At 34.0% G+C, this 22,999-nt stretch overlaps 1 protein-coding gene and 1 pseudogene across 16 annotated transcripts in view; one reads left to right on the forward strand and one right to left on the reverse strand.

Annotated features, from left to right (window-relative positions):
- The window catches only part of SLC4A10 (solute carrier family 4 member 10), a 256,810-nt gene that overhangs the window by 202,587 nt on the left and 31,224 nt on the right, over positions 1–22,999 (forward strand). For all 16 annotated transcript variants that reach the window (XM_074337110.2, XM_019727291.3, XM_019727287.3 and 13 more), the window contains 4 exons: positions 10,651–10,756; positions 16,187–16,348; positions 18,159–18,272; positions 20,385–20,546. In XM_074337110.2, coding sequence (XP_074193211.2) covers positions 10,651–10,756; positions 16,187–16,348; positions 18,159–18,272; positions 20,385–20,546 — 544 coding nt within the window. The remainder of the gene's footprint in view (positions 1–10,650; positions 10,757–16,186; positions 16,349–18,158; positions 18,273–20,384; positions 20,547–22,999) is intronic.
- Positions 3,204–9,339, reverse strand: LOC109445244 (ribulose-phosphate 3-epimerase-like; annotated as a pseudogene).

A 22,999-nucleotide genomic window follows, 5' to 3' on the forward strand; every position in this document is an offset into this window, starting at 1 on the left:
AATTTCTTAGTACCTTCAGAACGTCACTGTTAAAATGTAAATTTAAATGTACTCTGGGGAATGGAGTAACACACTATTGCATGGTCCTCACAAACACAGTTTAATCACTTTGGAAAACAGAGACTCCGGCCCTGAGGGAATGGTGTACACACAGCAAGCAGAGTGAATGGAGAGTCCTGCCAGCTGGTGGCCAGGTTTAGACGAGGCTGAGAAATAGGAATCTGAGTGGTGGTGTACTTGTTATGCTACAGGGGCAGGGATACAGGGTGTCTGGGGGAATAACAGGAGAGGGGTCCTGAAAGGAAGCTAGGAAGCCCACACAGTGAAATGTTAATTATTTCATTTGTTCTGGAACCATCTCACTCATCTGGCTATGCTAATGGAAATGGCCCAGAGTTACATGTAGAGGAAGCTTATTATAGCTGAAAGAGCAGAGGTTTCAGAGTGAAACAGACCTGGATTCAAATCTAATTGTCAGTATGACTTTGGGTAAATTATCAACCATTTAATTTCTTCCATCTATAAAATGTAGAACTCAAACTGGAAAACAAAGTGTCTCCTGCCATGCATGTGGTAGCTGTATGTACATCATATAGATATGCATAGTTATACAGTAGCTAGTGGAAACGTGTATGTATCCACACATATTTTTGTACATAGATGTATCTATGCATCTACTATAGTGCTCTTTCTCCTTTGTTGTATTACTTCTGTAAGAAACTCACCATATAGTCTCTATTTTACATTTTACTTTCCTTTTTATATTATATAAATTTACCTTCACCAAATTTTTAGAATATGTGAATAATTTCCTATTAAACTATAGTGTTGGGTCTTTTTTCCTTAGGTAAATGAGCAGAATGACTAACTTGAAAAATTCTAATCGTTAGCTACTTAAAAAACAGAATGTTTGCCACTTGATATAACAGATTCAGGCTATATATTACTAATTTAGTTTAACAAGAAAGAGAGTACTGCTCCTGATGGAGGATCTTTACAGTGTTCTTTCTGGCAGCACTACTACGCAATAGTCACCAAAGATATCGTTATTTGAATGCATGACCAGGCGGGTAAGGATTTGAGGTAGGTCTTCGGTTTGTTCAGATGATTTAAACCTGAATCATAGCATATATGTATATGGGTCTAGGCGAATATCTTATATATTATTCTTAAATAAATATCTTAAATAATTATTCTTATCTCTGTAGCAGATTAAATATATATATTTTTCATGATTCAAAAATGGAGACTTTAGAGAGCACATGCCAATTTCAGAAAGTGGACACAGGTTCACAAGGCCCTAAGTTTAGGGGTCCTTGGCCAATGGATTGGATACCATCGATCAGAAGGACTTTGGAGTTTTTACTATTTGCTAAGCAATTACTATTTGTTTGGAGGTTTTACCTGGCAGAACTCTGAGCAGCGCTCCAAGCCATGTACTGACCGCTTCCTCACTCCCACATGTTTAGTTTGTTGGGATCCGCAGTGGGGATGTGAAGGCAGATAGCATTTTCGTCCTTCCCCTCACAGTTTTCAGTATACTTTATTCTCAGAACCATCCTCAGGGATCTAAACGTTTCAGAAATATGGAAATTATCTCTTCCTCACAAGCTTGGAGACTGCAGGCCTAACCTTTATAAGACTTATTTTTTTCATTTTTTTTTTTCAAATTCTGACAATTTATGCAGAAAAATTACTACAGATACCTGTCCTTTAAAAAAACATGTCTTGCCATATTTATTACATGAGTATTTATAATAATAAAATGGTTGATGCATATTTGTTTCCTAACTATGATTTGGAACATGGTTATAAATAGTTTATGGATTAACTCTGTACCGTCATCTCCTAACCTACCTTGTCTTTCTTGGAATAATAAAATATATATCATTGGGGCCACGATCCATAGTTCCAGAATATTCTTAGCCATCTGATTCTGCTACAGAATAAGGTTAGACTGGAAATAAGGCAATGTTAAGTAAAAGAAGCTTCCTTTGCCTGCCCTACATCTGCTGGGTTCCATTTATAAAAGCATCAGAAATCCTGATGCTTTCCGTGGTACCAGTCTGCTACTAAGCTTTAGTTTCTCATTTTTCAATGAGGATAAAAATACCTATCCTACTACTCATAGGGGTGATTTGTAGATTTAATGATTTCTAGATTGTATCAAAGTATTTGTAACCATATAACAACTTATATATGATAAGCTACTTTATATTGAGCATCTACTAAATTCTAGGAATAGTACTGGAAGCTTTCCATAAGTTACATTACCTCTTTTAAGCCTTAACATGAACTGCACAACTGTTGTATTCAATGTAAATGGTGTTAATAAAAGCTCACAGAGGTTGTGTGATTTCCTAAGGTCAAACAAGTCGACAGGGACAGAGTCAAGATTCATATTAATATTACTTCCAAACAGATGCTTTACTTTTCTTTCTACTCAGAGCTAAGGCAACAGCATTATTTAATATCCTTAAGAATGGTAAGTGGCATAAAAAAAGGGAAAATCTCAGAATAATCTGCCCCTTCAGCAAAACTGACAAAACACCCTGATAAAATATGATAAAATCAATGCTTAAATTTTAGAACAGACCACCTGAAAACCCCTGGGCTTCATGCATTTTTAAAATGCTTTTTATGTGTTGAGTATAAAGTAAAAAGGGGAAAACAGATCTTCTAGATGAAAGGAGAGTATGGTATGCCATCCCAGCCAAATCCAAGCTTAGATTTTTTCCCTAAGTTCCATTCTACTCATATTAACAAGCGTATACACAAATACCATGAAATATGGAAAACATAAGGACTTCCTTTGTTTTTGGAAAATAGATAGGAAACAACAGAAAATTCTTCTCAGAAATGCAGAGAAATTTTTTTCATAATAGCTCATATGCCTGCCTTAGCTATTAACATATATTTCTGTTTATAATCTTAATACTACTGTATTTTACTCTATAAAAATCAAGTCTCCCAGTAAAAACAGGGCATTTCACCACACTAACCTTTCAATTCCATCACTGAAAATGTAGGTATATATCTCAATTTCCAACCTCTTAGTACATTTTAACAATAGGTTTGAGTCATTGGAATGAGTAATTGCTCAGAAAAGCAGCACTGCCATTCATTATGACGTGGTAGTCAACATTCTTGTGTTCCAGTAAAACAGAAATCTCATGAGCAGAAACAATGAGCTCCTTGAGAGTTCATCCATGAAGAGAATGGTTCTGAGAAGCTTCTGAGCAAATATATTTTAACCAGTTGATCACAGATCTGGGGCTTCACTCCTTATTGTAGCACCACCAAACACAATTATGTTGGCCCCTGTTTTTGCTCAAGTATGGATAGTGTCAGGACCGAGTCCACCATCAACCTCTATGTCTAAAGGCAGGAACTGGGTCCTCAACCAAATGAACCTTTGGCATCATATCTTCCATAAATGTCTGTCCTCCAAATCCAGGTTCCACTGGCATAACCAAGGCCATGCCATATCTATCTGATTAGCCCATGGTGTCAAATACTCAGCTGTAGTTCCTAGTTTAATGGCAAGTCCAGCTTTCATCCCGTTCTCTCAAATGTCTTTAATCAAAGCTCCTGGGTTCTCAATATCCTTGAAATGAAAGGTGTATGTACTGGCTTCTACTGTAGCCATGGGTTTTCCCCACTGTTCCAGCCTGGACTCCATTCTGTGCATGTCAAAGATAAGATCCTGGCTAGCTACTTTTGAAGACTTTCTACCACAGGGTGACCGAAGGTGATGTTTCGAATAAAATACTCATACTTATGTCCAGGTATAGATAATTGGCCCCTGAGGCCAGCATCCAGAGGTACTTTCCCCCAGATTGGTCGGTCAGGTTGCTGTTGAAGATGAATGGGCCAAACTTACAGTTGGATGGTATGGTACTGGTTCCCAAAAGCCAAGTTACCCGTTAGTCCCCCAGAAAGATGAAGAAGGCATCATCCTGATTTGTCCTATTTTTTTTAAAATGTGTTAGTACTTTAATCTTTAAGCACTGACTAAATTTTCTTTTGAAATAATGATTAATTTTCCCCAGTGTAAACCAAAGTATAGACCTAGGTAGAGCTTTTAACATAGACTAAGTTATAGCTTTTAAGAACTTTAGAATCAGTTATGTCTTAAGGTTACTTGCATATTATTCAAATAAGTCAGAACTAGCAATTTGCTTTTTTTTTTTTCTTCTTTTTTTTTTTTTATTTAATTGGGTTGGAAAGATTACTTGGAAGAGCTGGTTTGTTTGGTAAAATATTTGCTAAAATATTATATAAATGATATAACCTCCAATCTCCATTAATGGGCCCTTTCAATCCCTTTCATGTGGTACCCCTGGTGCCAATGGGATCAAAGGGCTAATAAAGGCTTTTGTCCCCATCTTCCTTTCAAATACAATTCTGTTATATGTACTTACATGTATGTGCATACATACACACCCATTTGATATATACATCTCCTATAATACTAGTTTTCTCTGATGATGTTACCTTTATGAGAAATTTGGCATATTTCCCTGTTTTGCATTTTAGTTACATTTTATCATCAATGAATTGACTTTTACCAAATTTTCAGAGTATGAGAATGTTTTCCCATCAAATTTCTATAATGTTGGGTCTTTTTCTGAGGTAAAGTAACAGAAAGATGAAGTTGGGGGAATTTCCCCCTCATGGGAACATGCTTCCCCTTATTGGTGAACTGGCTTACAGGCAGAGGTTGGCAGGTTCATATATGTATAAGCAGAAGAATAGCAGACATTTGAAGGCTTGTGAGCCTTGCTTTTCCCCCTAATGCTTTTCCATCTATTCTGGAATTAGAGCAAGAGATTCAGGACAGGATATTAGAGACTCAACTGATAATTTTGGAGGCTGCTATAAGTATAATCTCTAAGCCTCCATTTGGAGGAGGACCCAAGATCAATGCAGGTCCTTTAGGTTCTATTTTTTTTTTTTTTTTTAATAAGTAGTCATCTTATTTCTGACTATAGACATGCTACTAGGAGCACCACTATTAAATTTTAGTCCCTAGACCAGTGCCTGGGTGTCTTCATTAAGTATGGAAAGGTTATCCATATTAGAATTTATCATTCGATTCCAATCTGGGATTCAGAAATCAGGTCTTGGAGTGACAAGCAGATCGTATATACGTGATAATGTAGACCAGGCATCTGTGTTGGCTCTAGAACTTCAGGACTCACCTGATCTGCCTCCCACAAAGAGAGATAGAGAGAGAGAGAGAGAGAGAGAGAGAGAGAGAGAGAGAGAGAGAGAGAGAGAGAGAGAGAGAGAGAGAGGTGCCACGTGAGAGCACAGTAAATAGGTGGCCATCTGCAAACCAGAAAGAGAGCTTTTATCAGAATGCAACCATATTGGTGCCCTGTTCTTGGACTTGCAGCATCCAGATCTGTGAGAAAATAAATTTCTATGGCTTAAGCCATAGTCTGTGGTATTTTATTATGGTAGCCTGAGCAGATTAATACAGTAATACAGGCCAGGAGATGAGGCCAATATGGAATCTAGTCGGTCATAAATACGGGTGACTAATGCTTGATTTGATGGGATCTTTAAGAAGGCTTATGACATGCTACTCACAACTGTTTGCCCTGGGAATTTAAGGGAGAAACATGTATGTATCAGCCTCTACCCCTCATTAGTTAAGGGTGACAACAGTGTAAAGGCAGCAATCAAGGGGTACATGGTGCAGCCTGAAGCCAGACACCAAGACGTTGCACTTGGAAGTGACCAGTTGAAACTTGTGCAGAAGACCTGGGACTGATAGGAACTGAGGTGGTGTGCAAAGTGTCTGATACGTGGAACACAAAAGTATCATGCATTCAGTATCCACAAGCAATTTTGTAAAATGATTTCAAACAATCTTCATATTTTCAGTATTTCTACAATGCTTAGTCTACATGGAAATAGAAAGGAGGCAGGTTTTATAAATTGAAGTGGAAAAATAATTACAGCTGCAAGTAAATTCTGACTCCGACAGTATTTTAGTGATGCTTACAAATAGAATCTTGAACCAGTTTTCAAGATGCCAAAAAAAAAGATAATGATTATTTAAGCATTGTTTATCTCAAAATCTAGACAGGACGGATACACTAAACTAATTACCAAAAAACAAGTTTAGCATGTTTCTTTGTCACAGAAGCAGTAAAGTTTGAACTATATTGAAAATGACATCGAGAAGTAACCTGTTTTAAAAGTGGCTAGAGACAGATATTGCCAAAAATGATAATTTCTTGAAAATTAGTTGATGACACGATAAGTTGCCTTTTACTGCCAAAAATAATTCAAATATCTTGAGCATATCATTCTAATGGAGCAGGGTCTGATAAGTTTAAGGGAAGCATTGGAATGTTTCCCCATGATTGCACCTTTTTGAATTTTAAAAGAGAAAACAAGACACAGCTATATCCAGGAGGGACTGGGTGGTAATTTGTACATACCGAAATAAGAAAATAAATTTAGAGCAACCATAAGGAGAACCAATTATTTTTTCAAATACATTTTATTGTTATCAAAATAATTCGTGCGCAGCCTTAAAAATGAAAATAGTATAGAAAGATTATAATTAAAGCACTAGTTCACTCAAAGGCAACACTATTAAGAAAGATTTTCTTTTTTTAATTTTTGGTGGTAACTACTTATCTCTAAGTAATATGCTTATATTACTTTTTCTTGATTTACTAATGTTAAATGTGACTATTTTACTTTTGCTGTTATAAATATGAATTTAGCTCACTTTCTACTCCCCCATCAACTTTCCTTCTCAGTCTACCTACCTCTCTTTCCAATATAATTATATCATATCCTAAAGTCCATCATTCCTGTAACCTCTGTAACCATAAATAAATAACCACAATGGACATATGTAAACTTCCATTTCTTATTCCATCATCTGTAGGGAGTTCTCTTTACTTCATACTTTGTAAAAGGAGATGAATAAGTCTCATATTTCCTTCCAACTCTTTTCCGCCTTCTTTCTTCCCACTCTTGATTTTATTGTGGTGGTTGTTAACATACTTATTATTCTACAACCATAGTTGTGTTGAGTAATTTGTCTAAAGATTGATTCTAAAAATTAAAAAAAAATTTTTTTAAATCTTTACATAATTATAGTGTATTACTCACTGTAGAGTCAAGTATTTATGCCAACACTAAAATGTTTTGATTACTGTAGCTTTGTAATATGTTTTGAGATCAGAAAGTGTAAGGCTTCCAACTTTGTTCTTCTTTCTTAAGATGGTTTTGTCTATTCAGGATCCTTGTGGATTCATATGAATTTTAGGTTTGTTTGTTTTTCTGTAGAAATGCCATTGGGATTTTGATAGAAATTGCATTGAATCTGTAGATTGCTTTGAGTAGTAATGGCATTTTTACAACATTAAGTCTTCCAATACATGAACACATTTATATCTTTCCATTTATTTGTATCTTTTTTTCTTTCAGCAGTGATTTGTAATTATAAGGGTAGATATCTTTTGCCTCCTTTGTTAAGTTTATTTCTAAGTATTTTATTCTTTTTGATGCAATTGTAAATAAGATTGTTTTCTTAATTTCCTTTTCAGGTTGTTCATTGCTAGCATATCAAAACTCAACTGATTTTTGTATGTTGATTTTGTATCCTGCAATTTTACTGAATTCATTTATTACTTCTACCATTGTGTGTGTGTGTGTGGTTGTGTGTATGATCTTTTAGGAATCACTCTTTCCTTCATCCTATATCTTCCTTTTAATTCATTAATTTGCTTTCTAATTAATAATGCATGCAAGAAAAAACTGTGAAGTCTACAATTCAACTTTTTAAAACTCTCTGTTATATTTCATTTGATGGTTTGACTCTATAGAATTCTAGGTTTAAAATAATTATGCCTCATAAACTTGATGGTATTGCTGAGAGAAAAGTCTGATGCCATTCTCTGAAGTAGTGTGTAGTATTGGGATAGAGGATTTCTGAAGTCAGCTACAGTATATTCAGACTCCCAGTTAGTGCCTGTGTTTTCAGCTCCACCTCTTACTTTATTCCTTTGTTGAGTATGAGCCCTTCTTTGAGTCCACATCATCTTTAGGATTATACTGGGTAGGACAAGTCATTCCTGTACTGCAGTTGGGAAAAGATGTTTATTCTAATTAGTGTTTATGAGTGGACTGCCTACGTGCAAATTCCTGCTCTGACTTTTCTAGTTGTATAACCTTGGCCAAGTTACTTATTGCCTCAATATTTTCGTATGTACAATGCTAACAATTTTAAGGATTATATATAAAAGTACTACTATTGCTATTATCCCTCTGTTCTGCTTTTTCAAACATCTTGCTGTTCATATTTCATTGGTTCATATTTCATTTGTTGTCTCTTTTTATATTATTTCTTTGCTTAATGAATTCTAGGTAATGAAAAAACACACACAAATATATGAGTTCAGTTCTCCTTGTTAAACCAGAAGCCAGATGTGATTCTTAACTTTAGACAATATTCAGTGATGTATTGGTTTTAGTTTTATTTCATTTTAATAATTTGTACCTTTTTAAAATAAATTATTCTGTTTATATGCATATGTTATCTATAATATATTTACCTAGTGATTTAATGACCAAGAGCCAAAATTAAACAGGAATTTTCTTTTCTATAGATTCTTAGCAATAGTAGCACAACTGTTCTAATGCTGGTTAGAATTTAAGTTTCTTTACAGCATTGGAAGCAAAGTGAAAAGAGCATCAGCATATTAGAGAAAGCCATTTGTTCTTTTTGTGTTATATCAAGGTGAAAGTTAACAGTTTTATTGCGTTTTGTGAAAGACTGAAAAATGAACCAGAAATTAATACTGGTGATGATCATAATGTTGATAGCAGCCAAAATTTCAAAACTACCTAAATGTACACCAGACACTTGATATATATCAAATTACTTACTCTTCACAATAGCTCTACTGCATAAGTGTTTTAGTCCCCATTTCACATATGAGGAAACCAAGATTCAGAGTGCTTGAATAAGTTGCTCATGGCCACACAGTCAGTATAGGACAGAGATTTCTGACTCAAAAGCTTGTGTTCTGACTATGTACAACCAATCTGAACTTAGGAACCTGTAGCTTTGAAAAACGTACATGAATAAATACCTATTATTGCATCTCAGGTGCTTTTGTTTCCATTTTGCTATAGCTCCTACCTCTGCCGCCACTGCAGCTACCCAGTAGCTAATGCTTCCATATCCCACTCCCTTAAAATCCTTGCCACCAACTTTCTCACTGGAACCCTCTGCCCTCTTAGAGGCCCAGCTCTGGAATCCTCTAACCTCCCTTGGTGACAGCAGGAACCATGCCTGTCCATGTTGCCAATGTCAAGTAGAGTTTCTTGACACTTAATAATAGTAGACACTTAATAACTCGTTGAAGAATGAATGAGTGGTAGTAAAGAAAAATGGATTAAGTTCCTGATGTAGAAGATAAAAGAGTGACTGTTGCTTAGGCAGAAGGATTTACCGAGTAGAAACTGTAAGATGTTGGCCTATAAAGAGAATGTTAGAAATGGTAATTAAGTCCGACAGTTCTATTAATGTCACTACAACAGCAGTCCAACTAACATTCATGTTAGGTAGTGTACGTGGATCAATCTGGGTGCCCAACCACCATTTATAAAATGTTTCTATAAGAAAATGCTTTTTGAAGGACAAATAGAAGTATTATGAGTGATTTTTTTTTAATTTAAAGTTTATTGGATTGACAATGGTTAGTAAAGTTATATAAGTTTCAGGTGTACAATTCTGTATTACATCATCTATAAATCACATTGTGTGTTCACCACCCAGAGTGAATTTTAGAAGCAAATCATTTGTAAATTGAAGTTAACTTCTAAAGCTGTTAATTTATCGCACATCTTTGCTTGTGTCTTCTTCTCATTGATTAATAAAGTTATAAAGAACACGAGATCAGAAACTATTTTTTATTACATAATAATATCACTGCCCAACTCTTTCTTATTCTCTCTGCTGCTACCCCTACCCAGCATTCATTATGGTTCCTTATATGTAATAGGTACTCAAAAAGTTTTGTGTATTGAGTGTTTGATTTTTAATAGGACTATCACTCAGAGCAAAGCATAGTATATCCTGAGATACCTAGGGTTCTTGCTTCAACCTAGCTTTAATTTTGAATTACATAGCAAAGTTATTAAGGATCTTTAGAATATGAATTAACTCCAGCTTTAAGTGATATGGTTTTGCAATATTAATAAAAATAAGTAAATTATAATAATCGATCTGATGTTTATCTTTTTTTTTTTGCTTGACTTTCGCGTATAATTTAAGGGCAAATGGTCATCGAAGTTCTAGAAGGCACCCTCGTTTGAAAGGTCACTGAAACGCTGTGTTCTAACATGCATTTTAAAATATTTCCTCTGACTGGGACGGAGAGGGAATGACCTCTTTCCAGGAAACACTGTAGAGTAGTGTAGTGCCCTGGGAATACATCTATCCTGCTTTCTGGAAATAGTCTGTCCTGGAATAGTTTAGGATTACCTAACCTCTTGTCTCTTAGATGGAGGAAGGTCGTGACTAGGGAGGAAGGACTCATTCCACATTTGTTTTTGGTACAGTGACAAAGAAATACTTATTTCACAAACTACACTATTTTACCTTTTCAGGTGTAACTGTGTGGAACCGCATAATCCCAGCAACGACACACTGAAGGAATGGAGGGAATCTAATATTTCTGCCTCTGACATAATTTGGGAGAACCTAACTGTATCAGTAAGTGAAACATTGAACATCAAGTCATATCTTGAATCTTATTACTGTTTTGGGGCTTTTGTTGACATTGTGAGTGAATTATCTCCACTAAGGTAAAATATTTTGAATGCATGCTATTATAAAAGCGATAGTTTTGTCTTAATTTTAATTTCATTTGTTTCAGGTATTCAGTAAGCTGAGGTTTTCTTTCATTATTGCTTTTCTAATAGTTAGTAGGCCTGAATTGCTCTAAAAGCATACATATACAGCACAACATGACTAGGTTAACTGAAAGCACATTAAATAAGAGTGGTGTTGACCTAAATGAAACCATATGGCAGAACTAAGTTGGCTTTCTGTGTAAAGAAACCAGACTGCTTTTACTTTACTCTGCAGCACTTCTCCAGCTGTTCAGAATATGCTGAGAGAGAGGGGATGTTTGTCAGTATTTTAGTGTAAATATTGAAGTCTTTGGGGAGAACAAAAGTCACTTTTCTTAACAAAATTCTGGCACCTCCCTGAGGAAGGGCTTTTTTACTTCCATTTTCTCATCTCCTACTCAGGAAACAGGATGGCAACATATTTTTCACTGATCAAGGTTAAAAATCCTATACCGTTTAAAGTGTTTTTTTTTTCTTTTTGCTTTGATTTCTTTTTTTCCTCTCATAGCTGTATTTCTCCATTCTTCTTAATTTATTATGATGTTTGTGCACGTCTTTTTCCATCTGTGTTTACATCCTTTACTTCTGTTTAGTAAAATCTCATAATTGGAAAAATTCAAAATGTTCTGCTTTTAATAAACATTTAAAAATCTGAGTCGTCCTAGTATCTTTTTTAATCTCCTCAGTTACAAACGTTACAACCCAAAGCTTCTTCCACTTTACCTACTTGTATTATCTCACATCCTATTATAACTATCAACATAAAACTATATGAATTCTAATTTATTTTATGGAACATTATTTTAGTAAGTGAGCCAGTTAGTGGAGCAAGAAATCTTTGTTTTTGTTGTACAAATATTATAAAACTCTAAATATGATTCTTTTTTTTTTTAATTGAGGCATAATTGACATACAACGTTATATTAGTTTCAGGTGTACAACATATATATTTGTATATATTGCAAAGTTATGACCACAATAAGTCTACTTAACATCTGTCACCATACATAGTTACAGAATTTATTTTTCTTGCAATGCCAACTTTTAAGGTTTACTCTCTTAGCAACTTTCAAATATAAACATGATTTTTGTAAGAGCACTTGACCTATTGCTTATTTTCTCTATTTTTCCCATTAAATGTTTTCTTTAGAATCAGACCAAATTACTTACGGTTTGTTGACCTATGTTTTACTACCTTTATTCTTACCCTAGTCATTTTCTCTAAAATAAATCTTCACTTACTCTTGTTGTTTTCTTCTGTTATAGTCAACATTTATTCTGTTCTGTCTATTTTTTCTCCTAGAAAAAATAACGTTGCATGGTTATCTTTTCAGTGGATAACCACTGATAACCATAACATGATTGATCCATCCAGCAGTGTATCTTCTATTCATATTTTCCTTTTGTAATCTATAAGTATATTACATATGCCTAGAGTCCCTTGCTTGTGTTCCTTATTTGGTGTTCCTTTCAAGGCAGAAACCCAAATAATCCCATCTCTAAATTATTTAGCATGACAATTTACTCTATGTGTTTTATATTCTCTGTGTAATTTAATGCAAAATAACAATATTCATTCTATATAGTAGCAAATCCTGAATAATAACCTTCTAAAAGACTCACAGAATGGTTGATATGGATAGCTAGCCAGGAGTTAATTTTAGATATTAGAAGTTGTAGGGTCAAGCAGAGTACAGTGAAAAGTATTTTGCAATCAAAGCACATCTAGCACTGTGGGGTTATTTTTTTGTTTGTTTTTTTTAAGTTCTGTACTAGGTGTTAACATTCTGGCAGAAATTTTCATGTTATTTTTTATTAGTTAATAGCAGTTTTTGCAATGGATAATTGCTAATCTTGACCAGAAATAGCCTTCATCACCAAAGAGCATGCTACATAATGAAAAAAGTCTTGTACTTTTTAAATCAATGAAGATCATTAACAATTTTTCTCTTTTAATTGTTATGCTGTTTTTTTTTTAGCATAATCACAAGTATCACGAAAAGCATTTTACTAATAAAACTGTGCTAATGGCTACTATAACTACTTTGTAAAAATAGTAATGTAACATTTATTTTATATATTATTCATTAGACAGATTTTTAAAATTGAATATTTACATACCTCATGAATTAGCTTTCTTTGATTTTCCTAAAATCTATGTGCATAGTAAGTATTCCATAAATAATTAATGATTATTTGGGAAAAATAGTCCCATATCACAAATTTTTTATTTAACACAAGTCTTTTGCTTTTGTGTATTTTGTCTTTCAACGTTATTGAGGTATAATTGACAATAATTATACATATTTAAAGTATACAACATAGTATTTTGATATATGTATGCATTGTGAAATGATTACCATAATCAAGTTAATTTAACATATCAATCCGTCACGTAATTGCCTTATGTATTTATTTTTTTTGATGAAAACCTACTATTTTAGCAAATTTCATCTATATAAAAATGTATTATTAAAGTATAGTCTCTATGCTGTGCATTAGATCTTCAGAACTTAGTTATTCTGCATGACTGAAACTTTGGACCCTTTGATCAATTTTTCCCCATTTCTCCTTCTTCCCCCAACCTGGTAACCACCATTTGACTCTCTGCTTCTATGAGTTTGACGTTTTTTTGATTCCACATATAAATGAGATCATGCCGTGTTTGTCTTTCTGTGTCTGGTTTATATCACTTAGCATAATGTCTTTCAGGTTCAGTCATGTTGTAGTAAATGACAGCATTTCCTTCTTTTTTAAGGGTGAATAACATTCCTTTGTATACTTATACCACATTTTCTTCATCCATTCATCCATCCACAGATACTGAAGTTATTTCCATATCTTGGCTATTGTGAATAGTGCTTAATGCACGTCTTTTATGGCAGGCTAGACTGCTTAGGTTTCTATTTTTATATGTATTTTTAGCAGTATCTCAAAATCATCCATGAAAAGGAATTCTTAGGCAAAGGTTACCATTTTCACAAGCATTTAACTAGTAATTGGTTAAAAATTGTGTCAGTGCCAGGATTACATATTTAGCTAGTATATACATAAGGGTCAGGTCACTAATGCCATCTTTAATTTCTTATTTTATCAAACTTAATTTTTACTAACTTATAGTTATTGATACTTAGAATGTGTTTAAAGAATAATTAGCAGAAATGAGTTTATCAATGCATTATTTTTCATTTTGTAAGTGAAACCATATGTCAGACTCAAAATAAAACAACAGAATTTAGATTTAGTTTTCACTTCTAAATCTTAGGACTTGGTGTATGTGTGTGGTGTGTGTGTGTGTGTGTGTGTGTGTGTGTGTGTGTGTGTGTGTTAGGGGTACAGTTAGTATAAACCAGAAAGCAAATGTAGAATTTAGTAGATTGTAATTTTTTTAATTAACATTTTTTAATGTTAGGAATTAAAAATAAATATCCTTTTCAAATTTGCTTTGAATTCAAGTACTTCGGCAAGCTATTGGCAATTTATTTTAGATTGTAAGGCAATTAAATGGTCCTTTAAATGGCAAATGGCATCCATGTTCTTAAGAATTGAGAACAAGACCCAGCCAAGTCTAAGAAACATTTAGAAGACTTTCATATGTGTACAAAAGACTGAAGATAACCACAAATCCATAGATAATGCGTTTACAATGGAGCCTCCAGCTTCTCTTTGCATTTAGCCGCTGCTTCCCCATGACTTTGCTTAGTAATTGCTCTACTAGCGTCTCTGAACAGGGGCAAGAGAAGGGGCAAGCATTCGTTTTTACTACTTATTTTTACAGGGTTCTGAGGAAAAACATTAAAACTATAATTAAGGCCTGGGGAATTTTTCTTTGAATTTTCGATTAGCCAAGTTATTGTGCTCTGTATTAGCTTAACATGGATAACTGAAATTCAACCTTAGTTAGCAGGGAAGTTATAGCAGTTAGATGAGAAAAGGGGATAGAACTCTTTTAGATAATTATAAGGTAATAACAATATTTCTTAAGAATCCTACCTGCCTCAAGTGGTTGTACTGGTTGGTTGTTTATTTTTGGATAACAGTGTAGCTATCTGTGGTTTATTCTAGAATCTTTTGAAAGTATTTATTTTCTGCTCTACAAGGACTCCAGGGCCTGAGGCGTTGTTCATTGGGTGGACTCTGTGTTGGTGGTCAATCCATCAGTCCATATATATATTTTTAAGATCTCTCTGTACCATAGCACAATTCAATTGCTGTTCAGATCCAGAATATCTTAAGGATTGATGAGATCACTGGTTCATTTTAAACCATTCTTTTCTTTGTTAAAAAAGATAAATACTTTAGTAATCTAATCTTTAAAACAAAAGAAACCAAAATGATTTTAAATGACATTTTCAATTTCAAAATATTAATGTGTAAAATGCAGTTTTTCTTGGAGAAAGAAAATTTTTTTGACTTTGCTGCCACCTCATGGCTAAGGCAGTAATTAGAAATGATTCTTCAGGGGCTTATAAAAATATATACCAGGAAAAAAAAAAAGACCGCGGAGAAGTCATAGTAACTATGAGCTTTGCCTTGTTCATGTAGTAACTTTTTCTCTTTTGTTCTGTAACCTAAGTTCGAACCCCATCTTTGACTCACAATTTCATTACAGTAATAATATATCATAGTTTTCTTGTTGCCTTTCTCATCCTTTTGGGTAACTTTTGGACTAGATAATTTTACAGAATATTTGTTCTTCTTTAATATGCAATCGTATTTCCATCATGGGCACCATATTTGTATCACAGCTCTTCTGCCACCAGCAGCAGTGAGGCCACAGCAAATTACTTAACTTCTATGTCTCAGTTTCCTCAGATATGAAATAGAAATAATAACATCTACCTGTCTTACAGGTTTGATATGAAAACTAATTAAGATGATGTGTTTAAATGATTTGGCATAGTGTCTGACCCTAGTAACCACTCACTATCAAGTATGACATATTTTCAATAAATCTGGTGTTAGGAACTTAGTTGATATTAGGTTAAATGCACATTGATTGGTAAATTGATTTGTTTCATAGACTTAAATTTAATTCGAAGACGGCAAAAACTTAAAAAGTGGTTCATGTCCAAATTTTACGTAATCCTAATTTTCATTGCCGCTTACTTCCTCACCTACCCAGATAGACTTTGCACCGTTTACTGTGCTGTCCTTAAATCATTGTAAGAGCCATTGATGAAAAGCTTCAGGCACCTCGATGGCAGTCCATCTTCAGATGTTAGATTTCTGAAAGAAATATGTCCATTTTTTTTCTTAATAGTTTCATTTGTTTTACCTCCTCTGGCAGGAATGCAAATCATTACATGGAGAGTACGTTGGGCCAGCCTGCGGCCACGATCACCCCTATGTTCCAGATGTTCTGTTTTGGTCCGTGATCCTGTTCTTTTCCACAGTCACTATGTCAGCCACCCTGAAGCAGTTCAAGACCAGCCGCTATTTTCCCACCAAGGTACTTAGACTACAGTTTTCTCAATCAAAATGTAAACTTGCATAAAGCATGTTATGAATGCATTCCTGTTTCAGGACAAAAGAAAGCAATTGCTGTGATAAAAGGAGCCACTAAAAGGCTTTCGTGGGAGTGAGCTACCAGGTTAGGAGTGGAGTTATTTGACGGCGGGAGATGAAGAAAAAACATTTTTGATACAGGTGCTAGAATTCCTCTTCCCCGTAGGCTTTTCTACTTAACCTCAAATCCCAAAGACAAACTCCCACTTATGATTTTGGAGATCGAAAGCACATACTGCATTACTGATTGTCACTTTCTTGCCCAGTGAACAGTGGGAACTATTCCAGCCTGACAGATACCTCGTTGGAGCCACTGTTACATTCTCTAATTGGGAAAGCCCCTGCAAAACTCATTGGAACACTATTCTCTTTTTCATTTTTAAAGTGTCAGTCCCTCCCCCTAACCCACCACGTTTGCATCTGCATATTTGGAAAGGGAAGTAAACAGAGAAACAGCTTAGTTCAATATTTAACACTGCAAAGTAACACCTATAATGTCTGACTCAGCCAATAAAAAACAAGAAAATGAGCTTTTTAAGGATGAGCTAAAGATTATAATCAAAATCCCACCCTGAGAAAATGTTTCAAGAACTGTTTCTTCCACAGAAAACTTCTGTTTTTGTCACCTTCTCCTTCATTAAGGTGGAAGATTCATTTCCTTCCCCTGAGATTTTAATTTGGTTAAATTATTTTTTATAACTTGAAAGAATAAGCTCCTGCATTTTTATGTGTGCTTCATAAAGGCATCCTAATAAAGAAGCCAGATCTTTTTTTTTTTTTTTTAATTTATTGGGTGACAATGGTTAGTAAAATTATATAGGTTTCAAGTGTACAATTCTGTATTACATCATCTATATATCACATTGTGTGTTCACCACCCAGAGTCAGTTCTCCTTCCATCACCATATATTTGACCCCCTTTATCTTCTTCTACCACCCCCACCCCTCTTACCCTCTGATAACCACTGAACTATTGTCTGTGTCTATGCGTTTCTGTTTATTTGTTTTCTTGTTCCGTTGTTGCTTTCAGTTTTATATCCCACATATCAGTGAAGTCATATGGTTCTTGACTTTTTCTGACTGACTTATTTTGCTTAGCATAATAATCTCAAGATCCATCCATGTTGTCGCAAATGGCACTATTTCATCTTTTCTTATAAGAAGACAGATCTTGTTGATAACTGTATAAGGATTTTTGCTTAAAGATGGTTTTATAAATGAGAAATGGCTTTAAAAACTGGCTTACATAAAATAACTTTTAAATTTTCCCACTCTGCTGTGCACATTTCCTGGTGCCATACTTAAATCCTCGATAAACTAACTAAAATATTGTGCTTCTTCAATAAAAATGATAATTTTATGGTGCTTCAGGTTTATCATGTTAAAATGTTGCTTGTGTGGGAAAGAGCCAACTGCTGGCCATACATCCTTATTCTGTGTTCTAAATATTCACACATTTGGGCTCATAATATATATTTAAAAATAAATATTAAAAATAGCACAATCACCATTACAGCTATTCCACAATGCCTCATTCTGGAAAGATTGAGTGTGTATCCATTTTAATGACAGAGGTACATAAGTACATATTTAGATTCTGACAGAGCTAATGGTAACATTATAGTATGTATAAATATATCATGATGTCATGTCGTAAAGTGTTTATAAAGTGTGACTGTAGGTTACGAGTATGTTCTTGAGTATTCCTCACTTTTGTAGTTCCTTCCAGTGACAAATGTTTTCATTATTTTTAGGTTCGATCTATAGTGAGTGACTTTGCTGTCTTTCTTACAATTCTGTGTATGGTTTTAATTGACTATGCCATTGGAATCCCATCTCCAAAACTACAAGTACCAAGTGTTTTCAAGGTGAAGTTATAAAAGCATTTACTATTTATCTCTCCATTTCTGTAGATCTGATCTTCACTTACATGATGGCTATAACACTAGTAGTTGGGATTTTCATGAAAATATAAAGAATATAGATTAATAAGCAGTAAATAAAATGCCCACAGCATGACTATAATTTGGGTCTAATATTAAAAAAAAGGAACCGCAGAAATAGAAACCTAGAGGCCACTTGAAAATATTTTCTGTCACTTTCTCCAGTTGGAATATCTATATACAACACTCCTAAAAGATAAGGAAGCATTTTGAAATGAAGGGAAATGCATTATCTTGATGCAGAATTGCACAGTGGATAGGGCTCGAGAAACAGATAAAAATAAGTCTGGAATAGAACTGTGACTATGTCACTAACTAATTAGTGTGACATTGGGCCAGTTACTTAACCTCTCTGAGCCTCAGTTTTTTCACCTGTCAAAAGGGCTGGTGACTTCCTCATAGAATTATTGTCAAAATGACTTCCTTTGAGACTCATCTCAGACACCAGCCATGTTTAGAACCCTTCCTTGAGCCCGTGCAGTCACCAAGCGTCTTTTTGCTGTTTTTACATAATAGCCTGTGCATACATCTAAAATGAAAGTTAAACACAGTTTTCAACATGCTATTTGTAAGTGTAAGTAAACTTCCCAACTGTACATGGTAAATATTATTTTATTTAATATAGGTATTGATTATGAACACACATTTTGAGATGGTCTGTCAGAATTCAAAACGGATCTCCACCACTTACTAACTCTGGGATCTTGGGCAATTTATTGGACCTCTCTAGGTTTCAGTTTCCTTATCTGTATCTTCTTTAGAGTGTTGTGAAGAAAAAAAATTGAGTTAAAATATTTTAAGCACTTAGAATGGTGCCTGGTACTTTATAAATGCTTTATAAACATTAGTGTTAATTATAAAGTGTGATCAAACAATATGGTGAATGTTTAAATAAAAAAATTAATATAGTAAAAGACACATTGCCATTAATCCCCCTCAAAATACTACCCATTGCTTTGAACACACTTATCCCATCATTCTTGCTACTTTCTGAAGCAGTTCTGGAAGTCCTCTTTAGTGTTTTTAGTTGTGCTGATGTGGCTGCCTCAGTGTCCGGAGTCATTTTGATTTTGGAGAACCAGAAGTCGCATAGTGCCAGATCTGGTGAATAAGATGGATGAAGACACACAGTAATATTTTTATTTGACAGAAATTGCCTTATACCAGAAGCGATGTGTGACACGGAGCATTGTCATGATGGAGGATGATATATGGCACATTTTAAAACACACCTTCTCTCAACCGTAGTTCACACCTGACTGACTGTACTGAATAAGTTGAAACTTGTCACACGCCTGTTACTAAGGTCCATCGCATCATTTCCTGTATTGAAGATCCCTGCCTTTCTGTTGGATGGCACTCGGCAGTGGCATTCACCATATTTTGTGATCACAATGGAAATGCTCCATGTCACTCATCGCTTCTGGTACAGCCATTTCCTTAGTAACAGTGTGTGACAATAACCTTAGTAACAGTGTGTGACAAGTTTCAACTTGTTCAGTGTAGTCAGATAGGTGTGAGCTACCGTTGAGAGAAGGTGTGTTTTAAAATGTGCCTTAAATCATCCTCCATCATGACAACACTCCGTGTCACACATTGCTTCTGGGATAAGGCAATTTCTGTCAAATAAAAACATTACGGTGTGTCCTCATCCACCTTTTTCACTGGATCTGGCACCATGCGACTTCTGGCTCTTCCCCAAAGTCAAAATGATTCAGGACATCGAGGCAGCCATGACAGCACAGCTAAAGACATGAAAAGGGACTTGCAGCTTCAGAAAGTGGCAAGAACAATGGGATAAGTGTGTTTGAAGCGAGGGGGCGTATTTTGAGGAGGATTAATGGCAATGTGTCCTTTACTGTAATAATTTTTTTTAAAATTTAAACATTCATCATAGTTTTTGATCACACCTCCATATAGCTCACTCGGCATATCAGTTTATAATTAGGGCTTTCCTGGTAGCATCTGTTAAGACTTAATTCATTAGGTATTAATTAATCCAGTTAATAATTATGTACATTCTTTTATTTTTTATAGCCCACCAGAGATGATCGTGGTTGGTTTATTACACCTGTAGGTCCAAATCCATGGTGGACAGTAATAGCTGCTATTATTCCAGCTTTGCTTTGTACTATTCTAATTTTTATGGACCAACAGATTACAGCTGTAATCATCAACAGAAAAGAGCATAAGCTAAAGGTATATTTTAACATCCATTTTAATGTAAATCATTGTGACTTAACTGATATCAACTGATGTTCATTATGCTTTGCCTATATTCTGTAGTCATTTATAAGTGAAATATTAAAATAATGCTTTCAGGTTCATAATTTTTATTGTTTATATTCAGGATACTTTGTCTTACAATGAACTTAAAATTAATTATTAGTTAATTAATTAATTTATTTAATAAATTAAATTTATTGGAGCTCAGCACTTGGCTGAGCTCTAAACTCTAAGACTTAACCTCTAGGGATTTAAAAAAAAAAAATTGCCAGAATTCTAACTTTCTTTACCACGTTTAACATATTTTAATGAAATCACAATCTGTTCTGGTGAAGTGCAGCTTTACCAATTTATTTTGTATCTGGGATTCATCTATTTTTCCCTTTGACCCTAAATATATCTATTACGTTACATTCACTATTGGGACAAATTATTTCTTCAGATATTTCTCATTTTCTTCAGGTATTTCTCTGTCTATAATGCTTATGACAATGAAACCCTGCCATAAATGTTATAGATTGTGACATCTTTGTTGAGTTTTATTGCAGATTTCAATGATTTTTCTGTTTTTTTACAGAGGATAAATATGAATATATCTTATTTATTATAATACATTCTGATCCTGCCCTTTTGCAACCGTGAATAATCAAAGTTGTTCACTGTTGTGCAGTTTGTCTCAGCTCTATAATGTGAACACAATCACTTACAGGAATATGTTTGATAAAATAAAAATCATTGAATGGTTAAAAATAATCTAAATCAAACCTTGTAAAAACAGAACATGCATAATCTTGTTTTGTGCTGGTCTGAGGTACATACTCCTTAAACTCTAGGAAAAGATCAATTGTAGAGCAACAGAAACCATGCTTTATAGCATTTTATGTTTGTTAGAAAGATCAAAATCTCTGACGGAACTATTTGAAGGGAAATAGTAATGACATAAATGAGAGGAAGCACAATTATTTGTAATAAACCTTACTAAAAAGGAATTTTGTGTGTATATTAGAGAAAATACATATCTCTTAAAACAAAGAGAATTCTTTATTTTCTTTGTAGAAAGTAATTTAAGAATGCTCAAAACCTTAATTTCATTTAACTCACTTAGTGTTTTTGTCAGAATTTTTTAATTATTAAGGATATATTTTACAAAAATATCTCATAAAGTCTTAGGAACCAGACTAGTGATGTGCTGGTAAATGTTTAACAACCAGTTATCTGTGTATAAAAAGAGAGAGATCTTGATTTATAATATTTATTGATTTTCATGGTATGAATACTCCCATCATGGCCCATTGAAAGCTACCAGTGTGACATCAATTGGCAGGAAAATTGTTTGAAAATTAAATGGCTCTTATAAGCCTATAAGCTGGCTCCAGTTTATGTAATTCAATATTGGAAACTTTGAATCATTTACAGCCCTCAAAACAAGGAATTCAGATTTCCAAGTTTCATAGTCTACTTATTTAATATCAACCATTTAAAAATATTATTTGCTTTTAAAATATCAGCCTTCTACAAAAGCAAATACCATCACAACTTAATTATTGAAGTTACATAGTTGATTAAATAAATCTATAAAGCAAATATAAGTATGCTTTATGTTGACTATTGTTAGTTTGCTATTCTCTAAGCAATAGAAATTCATTTTTTTCCTAGACACCAATTTGTTTTTTAAAACCGAAAACATCTTTATTTTTCTCATTAAAAATAATACATAATTTTTGTTTAAAAAACATCAGGTACTATAAAAAGTTAAAAAAAGTGAAAAACACTGTAATTTCATTACCTAGAAATAACATCAACATTTATATATATACCCAAATATATATTTTCATACTACATATGTTGCTTCCATTTTTTCATGTAAGAGCATTATCCTGGTAATCACCCCAGGCCAACAATATAAATTTGCATTATCATTTTAAATGGTGGTATATATATTTCATTGCATGACACATGTTTAAAAATAAACTGAAAGACTCCTGTTTTAGAAAGACAGTAAGCTGTATAATCATTGTTTCTCTTTCAAAGGAAGGTTGTTGTTTTTTTAATCTTTGTAATTAGGCAGAAATTCACAGATTTCACTGAAAAATTATGCTTCAAGGCTGTCAGCTAAACTGATGGAGGCAGTATTTTTTCAAAGTATTAAAAGAATCGTATTAAAACAAAACATGGAAGTAAGTGAAGATTCGCTGAGGGTGACAGTTTCTTTTTGGCCACTCTGTATTCTTGGTTTTTCCCAGTCTCTCCACCTTATAAATCACACAGCATTTGCTCCTTGTTCTTCGTGAGCGCATCGTAGGCCCTAGACATTCCCAAATTTTGTCCCAAAGTTTGGGACAGCCTTTCCCAAACTCCAAATCAACAAATATTCTGTATTTCCTCCTTTACATATCATGTAGCATAGCTGAAATATAATAAAGCAT

This window comes from Rhinolophus sinicus, chromosome 17, assembly GCF_057876585.1.
Source record: "Rhinolophus sinicus isolate RSI-liver-muscle chromosome 17, RSI-T2T, whole genome shotgun sequence".
Classification (NCBI taxonomy): Eukaryota; Metazoa; Chordata; class Mammalia; order Chiroptera; family Rhinolophidae; genus Rhinolophus; species Rhinolophus sinicus.